The 8,769-nt window shown below is 43.5% G+C and overlaps 1 protein-coding gene across 1 annotated transcript; it reads left to right on the top strand.

Moving 5' to 3' along the window:
• Window positions 1–3,767: 3,767 nt before the first annotated feature.
• On the top strand, window positions 3,768–4,747 carry LOC146028947 (uncharacterized). The gene is made up of 4 exons (XM_083158330.1): window positions 3,768–3,885; window positions 3,982–4,080; window positions 4,338–4,498; window positions 4,583–4,747. Exons 1-4 carry the CDS (start codon window positions 3,815–3,817, stop codon window positions 4,645–4,647), a joined length of 396 nt encoding a protein of 131 aa, XP_083014456.1. The 5' UTR covers window positions 3,768–3,814; the 3' UTR covers window positions 4,648–4,747.
• The last annotated feature ends 4,022 nt before the right edge of the window (window positions 4,748–8,769 follow it).

The raw sequence follows: 8,769 nt of genomic DNA, 5'->3' as shown, positions 1-8,769 counted from the left end.
TGAAAATCAATGATAATAGTCTGTCTGCTGTGCCGTTTCTATATGTATATTTATTTATATGTGTGTGTGTATAAATATATATGTGTGTGCGTGTGTGTGTATAAATATATATGTGTGTGTGTGTGTGTGTGTATATATATGTGTGTGCACATATATATACACAGGGAAGGGGGTGCGGGGGGGGGGCACAAGGACGCACTGCTTGGGCATCATGTGCGTGTGGCATATGTATAATGGGCATCCTGTATGTGGCATATGTTTAATGGAGCATCACGGTGTGTGCCACATGAATAATGGACCATCAGGGTGTGCAGCATATGTATAATGGGCATCATGTGCGTGTGGCATATGTATAATGGGCATCCTGTGTGTGGCATATGTATAACGGAGCATCACGGTGTATGGCATATGTATAACGGAGCATCACGGTGTATGGCATATGTATAACGGAGCATCACGGTGTATGGCATATGTATAATGGAGCATAACGGTGTGTGGCACATGTATAACGGAGCATCACGATGTATGGCATATGTATAATGGAGCATCACGGTGTGGGGCATATGTATAATGGGCATCACGGTGTGGCATATGTATAATGGGCATCACGGTGTGGCATATGTATATTGGAGCATCACGGTGTGGCATATGTATAATGGAGCATAACGGTGTGTGGCACATGTATAATGGAGCATCACGGTGTGGGGCATATGTATAACGGAGCATCACGGTGTGTGGCATATGTGTAATGGAGCATCACGGTGTGTGGCATATGTGTAATGGAGCATCACGTTGTGGGGCATATGTGTAATGGAGCATCACGTTGTGGGGCATATGTATAATGGGCATCACGGTGTGGCATATGTATAATGGGCATCACATTGTGCAGCATATGTATAATGGAGCATAACGGTGTGTGGCACATGTATAACGGAGCATCACGGTGTGGGGCATATGTATAACGGAGCATCACGGTGTGTGGCATATGTGTAATGGAGCATCACGGTGTGGGGCATATGTACAGTATAATGGGCATCACGGTGTGGCATATGTATAATGGGCATCACATTGTGCAGCATATGTATAATGGAGTATCACGGTGTGGGGCATATGTATAATGGGCATCACGGTGTGGCATATGTATAATGGGCATCACATTGTGCAGCATATGTATAATGGAGCATAACGGTGTGTGGCACATGTATAACGGAGCATCACGGTGTGGGGCATATGTATAACGGAGCATCACGGTGTGTGGCATATGTGTAATGGAGCATCACGGTGTGGGGCATACGTATAATGGGCATCACGGTGTGGCATATGTATAATGGGCATCACATTGTGCAGCATATGTATAATGGAGTATCACGGTGTGGGGCATATGTATAATGGGCATCACGGTGTGGCATATGTATAATGGGCATCACATTGTGCAGCATATGTATAATGGAGCATAACGGTGTGTGGCACATGTATAACGGAGCATCACGGTGTGGGGCATATGTATAACGGAGCATCACGGTGTATGGCATATGTGTAATGGGCATCACGGTGCGGGGCATATGTATAATGGAGCATCACGTTGTGGGGCATATGTATAATGGAGCATCACGTTGTGGGGCATATGTATAATGGAGCATCACGTTGTGGGGCATATGTATAATGGGCATCACAGTGTGTGGCATATGTATAATGGAGCATCATGTTGTGGGGCATTTATATAATAAGCATCGTCTGTGGCAAATGTATAATGGGCATCACGGACTGCACTATTGGGGTCATATGTGTATCTGGCACTATTGGGGTCATATGTGTATCTGGCACTTTTGGGGGCATATGTGTATCTGGCACTGCACTATTGGAGGCATATGTGTATCACAACCCCATGTAGCCTCGCAGGAGTTCCATGGTAGTAGGTGAACCCTCTAATTTTGGGCGCAGATGCCTCTTCTCTTCTGCCTCCAGTGTTGGGAGGTATGTTTGTGACATATTGGACATTGCAGTGCGTGGCATAATGTGTCAGGGGCATTACGGTGTGTGGCATAATGTGTAAAGGGCATTTTTGAATATTATGCAGATTTTTTTTTATTTTAGTAGCTTTTCGGGTGGTTTATTTTGTTGCGAGTAGCTCCCGCACCAAAAAAGGTTGGAGACCACAGTCCTATAGTAACCTGCGGGCTACCTTTTTGCAAACTGAGCATGTGCAGTGTGTGGCAGGGACCCAAACCAGGAAGTAGTGTTTCTCCTATTCAAGGATGGTAATGGGTATCCATGGCTATGTAACACTGATAGGGCCAATCCGCCCCTGTCAGAGAGAGCTACTAGCCATGCCCCCACAGCGGCAAAAATGGGGTGTGACCTCGTTGAAATAGGCCACACCCCCATATCACTAGGCCACGCCTCCGAAAAAATTTGGGCGCGCCTCCGGCGCGCAAAAGGTACCCGCCCCCCCCGGGGCTGCTTAAAATTATTTCCCGGGCTGCTTTTAATCCCCAATCCGCCCCTGTATCTTTGCAACATTTAAGACATGTGCCTTGCTTGTGATCTCTGCTGATTTTGTCACATGTTACAGCTGCCTTGCTACCTATGCTAGTGTGTGTGTGTGTGTGTGTGTGTGTGTGTGTGTGTTGTCCGTCCTAGGGCACTGTTGCTTGGATGTTGCAACATAGATGTTTCACCATCGAAGAAAATACAGTGGCTGACCAATGTTTTTAAACTTGTCTGCATGCTGCAAACATCGATGGTTGCATACATTGGTGTATCGATAATTGTTTTTTTTTTCCCAAAAAAAATCCTTTTTAATTATTTACCTTAAGCTGTACCTGTCTTGACTGACACTTGCAATGTTGCCCTTTCCCTTTGGCATCCTATGCTAGTGTGTGTGTGCGTTGTCCGTCCTAGGCCACTGTTCCTTCGATGTTGCAACATCAATGTTTCGCCATTAAAGCAAATACAGTGGCTGACCAATGTTTTTAAACTTGTCTGCATGCTGCAAACATCAATGGTTGCATACATTCGTGTATAGCATACCTCCCAACATGACCCTCTCCAGGAGGGACACAATGCTCTGTTCCTGGCCTTCCCTGGTAATATATGATTGCCATCACCTGTGGTGGAACACCTTTCTTATCAATTAACTTGTTTAAAACAGATGAAGGTAATCATACATTAAGAGGAAAGTCCAGAAAAAGAGCATTGTGTCCCTCCTGGAGAGGGTCATGTTGGGAGGTGTGTGATAGTCTGTTTTTTTACATTACATTAGCTATACAATAATATCATTGTATGACATACAATGGGGTTTTGGCCACCCCCCACTATCCACACCACCCCAAAGCGTGGTGAGCAAATTGCTTAGTGGGAGCCCGTCTACTACATAAGTTCCCCTTTATGTCCAAATACATTTTTAGAAAAATGGCAAAGCCTTCCAGAACCTTCATCATGAAACCCAAAAACTCATCTGAAGATTCTTTGGATCCTTTCATAATTGAGGAGGATCCAAAAGAACGCACAACTTACAAACAGAAATTGCACACGTCATCCTCTGCAAAGTCATCTAAAAAAATTTAAAAAAGGGTACGATATTAATATCAAACAATTAAATGTAAAACAAACAACAACTTTTGAATTTTTTTTTAAAGAACAGAATAACTTAATAACTACAAACATTTACAATCCAGTATTGACAAATCAAGTACACATTTTGTTAATACTTTTCACCATACATGTTGCTTAATAATGTCAATGATGTCTTTCTTTTTGTCAGAATCACTTTTTGACGCTAGACAGTCCTTCCTCAGATGATGGATTGCACAGTATGGATGAGATTGAGGAAAGTACCCAACTAAGCAATCAGGAGACATCTAGAAAGAAAAAAAGCATAGAATGGTATGTATTTCAGAATAAATTACTTTATACATGTTTTGGTGGATGGTTTTCTATAAAAAATGGATCAATTGACACATATCTATATCACTTTACTAGGTGCAAGAAAAATGCTTACAAACTAGCTCCTCTGAGCAAAATGCAGGTGATACACAACTTGTTGAAGAAGATTCTCAAATACAGAACTTTAATAAAAAGGTACATTCTTCCACACAAGTGTTAATGTGGATTAGAGTTTCACCACCTCACATGGCCAGGTGGGTTATTTTTACCTCCACATTGCCAATTGCACAATTGTCTCTTCGAAAAGACTTAAAATGTCATGCCAGTGGCCATGTCTCTTCAGAAAGTATAGAGGGGGTGTAATTAGATGACAAAAGCCCTGCTTTCACGTGATTGTTTTTGGGTAAATTTACTCCTTTGTAAATTTGTACTCTGGTAACTTTGATTTGTAGCAAAATCGGAGACAAAAGAAGGGGCAAGGTGAACCTAGTGGTGACAACTCGTCCACAAGTATGGAATCGCAAGATAGTGGAGAGGACTGGACACAAAGCAAACTTTTCAAGGAGTGGCAAAAAGAGCAGCTTGCAAAAAACACAACAAAGCAAGAATGAAAGTTAGTTTAAAAACAAATGTGTTTTGCAATGAGAACCTAATTAATAATACTTTGTGAAATAACATATTTTAATTTCAATTTTAGGCTCAAGAGAAAGAATGAATGAAACAACAACGTGGATCATCTTTGGCACCAGAGCAAAGTTCTAATACCCCCCCATCCCCCCATGGAAGATCCCTCTCAAGAATTTCAAGAGGGAGATGACAGTGATGTGGAGGGGATGCAGTTAATTTGCCGGCGGTCGGGATCCCGGCGGTCGGAATCCCGACACTGGAATCCCGACCGCCGAAATCCCGAAACTTTCTCCCTCTGTGGGTGTCCACGACACCCATAGAGGGAGAATAAAATAGCGTGCCGAGCGTAGCGAGGCACCGGGCCCGCTGCGTGGCGAGCGCAGCGAGCCCGCAAGGGGGGGCGATCCATGTCCCCTCCTTGTCGGGATTTCGGCGGTCGGGATTCCAGTGTCGGGATTCCGACCGCCGGGATCCCGACCGCCGGCAAATCGTATCGGATCCATGTGGAGACTGGGAAAAAAAACACAGGGTGCACGTTATTCGGAATCTGAGAATTTAACTTTGGTGCATTTAGTTGATAAACATTATGAAGTGATGTATGGGCCCAGGGCTGTGGTAACTGCAGCAAAGGAGAAACAAAAATTTGGCGTAATATTGCTGACCAAGTGACTGCATGGGACTGGGTGGTGGGCCAGAAATAAATGTCAGATGGCAGTCATGGGAAGAAATCATTAAGCGACGCATGAATCCCATAATGATCCAAGGTGTCAAGGGCGTATTGGATTCACGATCTGTAGCAAGGCCACGTGATGTAGCAGAAGATACTTTAGTCCATGTGCATCAAAAGGAAAATGCCGATGATTCTTTTGTTCGTGCAGGTATCTCCATAAAAATTTTTGAATTTACTGTATTGGATTTGCTTTTCTTTTCTCCATTTTCAGATGCAACAGCTACATGTTTGTCTTGTTGATTTTTTTTCTTTTGCACAGCAGCTTCTGCACCACACAGCTCGTATCAGAAAGGGGGTATGCTGGGCACTCTCCCAGAGTGACCGGACAGAGATCCCACAAGACCATCTTCCTCTAAACCACTCCGCTTTTGACAAAAACATTTTATCGATGTTTACTTTTTAAGAAAGTTTGCTTTTAAAAAAATAAAAAGCAATTATAAGTGAACTGCATATCAAGTCTGGCATAATCCCACTCCTAGGGGTATATTTACTAAAGGTTGATATTGGTAGCTTTTTCATCAATTTAAGATTTATAAGAATTTTGGGTTTCCAGTGGTAAAACACACAATTACTTTTAAAAATTAATATATTAAAAACATTGGTTTGTAAAAGTGTGTTTTACATAACTCCCAACATGACCCATTAAAGGAGGACCACAATGCTCTGTTCCTGGACTTCCCTCTTAAAGTATGATTGCCATCACCTATTTTGAGCATAACATGTTCTTTCTTGAACAGTTATGGCTCTGTTCTCTCAATCTCCCTGACACTGTCCCTCTCCCTGACACGGTTTCTCATCCTCCCTCTCTGCCTGACACCATCTCTCACTCCCTCTCTGCCTGACACAGTCTCTCACTCCCTCTCTGCCTGACATTGGTTTCTCACTCCCTCTCTGACTTACACGGTCTCTCACTCCTTCTCTGCCTGACACAGTCTCTCTCTCTGTCACTGTCTCTCTCTCCCTCTGACACTGTCTCTCTTTTCCTCTCTCTATCGCTGACATACTCTCTCCCTGACACACTCTCTCTCCCTCTTTCTTTCCCTGTCACTGTCTATTTTTCCCTCTCACTGACATACACTCTCTCTTCCTGACACACTCTATGGGACAAATTTAATAGCAGATGTGCAGGATGCAAGTCGAACTTAAGGTGGCCATAGGTGTGCGCACATTGAGTGATAGGGGTGCACAGGCACCCCCAAATGCTGTGCCCACCCTTATGTACACCTCCCTGGCACTAGCAATACCTTTTTACCAAAGACGGTTTCTTTGTAGAACTGTATTCAATTAAAAGAAGCGCCCATAAATTGTGTGTTTCACATTGTTAATTGCACTAGACAATGTCATATCACAACATACCTGCGTCATCCATATAAGTTTTTTACTTTATTTGCATGCATTGTTACACAGAGTAAGAGAGAGGTTTTATATTGTAGTGAGTGCCAATAGATGTGATAGACACGCCTGATTGGCAGTGTTAGACACACCCAATGGGCGGTGTTGGACATGCCCAATAGGTGGTGCCAGGCACACCCCTTTGACGGTGCACCCCCTAGTAAAATGTGCTGTGCACGCCTATGAAGGTGGCCATACACACGCAGATTTATCTGCAGATCTGTCTGGTTGGAACAAAAACCTGGTTATGGATGAGAGCAAATGACAGTTGACCATTTGCTTGGTAATGTTGGAAAACTGACAAACTGTCACTCATCCATAACCATGTTTTTGTTCCAGCCAGCCAGATCTGCAGATAAATCTTTTTTATCACTCATTATTCAGTACCAGCCATTTCATATATTTATAAATGTGGTTTATTTTAAAATGTATTTTTAATGAATGTATTTTTTACCTTGACCTGTTGCATATTAGTAGGTAAAAGCGCGGTTTCACACACACCCTTTTTTCTGCTCAAGGGGGTTGGGTTTGGGAGTTCCCCAGAGACATCAATGTGCCAGGCCCCAATATTTCTGTTCCCTACCCTGCCTAAAAGAGTAAGACACAAGTACAAATATACATAGGAATCATTCCTGCATTGGGCAGAGTGTATTCTCATATAAAAACTTTAACTACTATAAAGTTTTGACTACATCAGTACATAACACTCAGCTCAGCTGAGACCAGTGTGACTGAGGTGTATCCTATGATTGTAAGCAAATACCAGTTTAAATAAAGCATACACAGTGACTAGATTCACCTCAATCATAAACACCTCCTGCTGTGTATATCAGTATCTCACCAGAGAGCTAAACAATGGTCCTTATTCAGATCTGATCGCAGTACAAATTTGTTCTCAAAATGGGCAAAACCATGTGCACTGCAGGTGGGGCAGATGTAACATGTGCAGAGAGAGTTAAATTCGTGTGGGGTGTGTTGAAACTGAAATTTAAATTGTAGTGTAAAAATAATGCAGCCAGTATTTACCCTGCACAGAAACAAAATAACTCACACAAATCTAACTCTCTCTCTATACATGTTACATCTGTCCAGGCGCTACCGGCTCAGCAGAGCCTGCAAAGCAGGGAGGTGCCAGACTATGTAGGCGCAACGCTCTCCCTGCTCTGCGACTCTGCCACTGTGTGCAGCTGCCCGCCGTGCTGTCAGTGTATGATAGACAGCAGCGCTGGCAGCAAAGGGGAGAGAGGACTTACATCGGATGGATTCTGAACTGATGTAGAAAGCAGCAGCAGGGGACATCCCTGCCCCCCCCTCACTGCGGTGCCAAGACACCCCCCCCCCCCCTCATCTCAGCATCTGGGGTAAGGACAGCATGTGCCGAGCTGTGATTGGAGGAGCTCGGCACATGCTGATTAAAGAAGCCCCTGATTGGAGGAGCGTATCACATGCTACTTTGGTCCCTGAAACACAGAGGAATGGATCTCACAGCATGGTTAGGTCTAAATTGTAGTGGGCTAAAGGACCTCCTGGCGTTACAGGGGAGGAGCAAGGTCGGAAGAAGGGTCCCAAACGGACCCTCGTGGGCTTGCTTTGCTCGACATGCTTCAAGCACAGTGTCTCGCTCTGCTTTGCTCGCCACCTGGTTACTACAGGCAACCAGTGGTGGCATGGATGGTGAAGGAGCAAGCCCCCAGAGCTTTTCTTTTCTCTATTTTCAGATGCAACAGCTACATGTTTGTCTTGTTGATTTTTTTTCTTTTGCAAAGCAGCTTCTGCACCACACAGCTCGTGTCAGAAAGTGGGTATGCTGGGCACTCTCCCAGAGTGGCCGGACAGAGATCCCACAAGACCATCTTCCTTTAGACCACTCCGCTTTTGACAAAAACATTTTATCGATGTTTACTTTTTAAGAAAGTTTGCTTTTTAAAAAATAAAAAGCAATTCTAAGTGAACTGCATGTCAAGTCTGGCATAATCCCACTCCTAGGGGTATATTTACTAAAGGTTGATATTGGTAGATTTTTAATCAATTTAAGATTTATAAGAATTTTGGGTTTCCAGTGGTAAAACACACAATTACTTTTAAAAATGAATCTATTAAAAACATTGGTTTGTGAAAGTGTGTTTTACATACCT

Source organism: Crinia signifera, chromosome 1, assembly GCF_055691185.1.
Source record: "Crinia signifera chromosome 1, ASM5569118v1, whole genome shotgun sequence".
In the NCBI taxonomy this organism is placed as follows: Eukaryota; Metazoa; Chordata; class Amphibia; order Anura; family Myobatrachidae; genus Crinia; species Crinia signifera.
This window is presented reverse-complemented; position numbering and strand designations above follow the sequence as displayed.

Coding starts and splice junctions, on each gene's coding strand:
- LOC146028947 (XM_083158330.1), top strand. CDS start 3,815: ATGGATGAGATTGAGGAAAGTACCCAACTAAGCAATCAGGAGACATCT. Junction 3,886..3,981: donor AAGAAAAAAAGCATAGAATG/GTATGTATTTCA, acceptor TCACTTTACTAG/GTGCAAGAAAAATGCTTACA. Junction 4,081..4,337: donor TACAGAACTTTAATAAAAAG/GTACATTCTTCC, acceptor TTTGATTTGTAG/CAAAATCGGAGACAAAAGAA.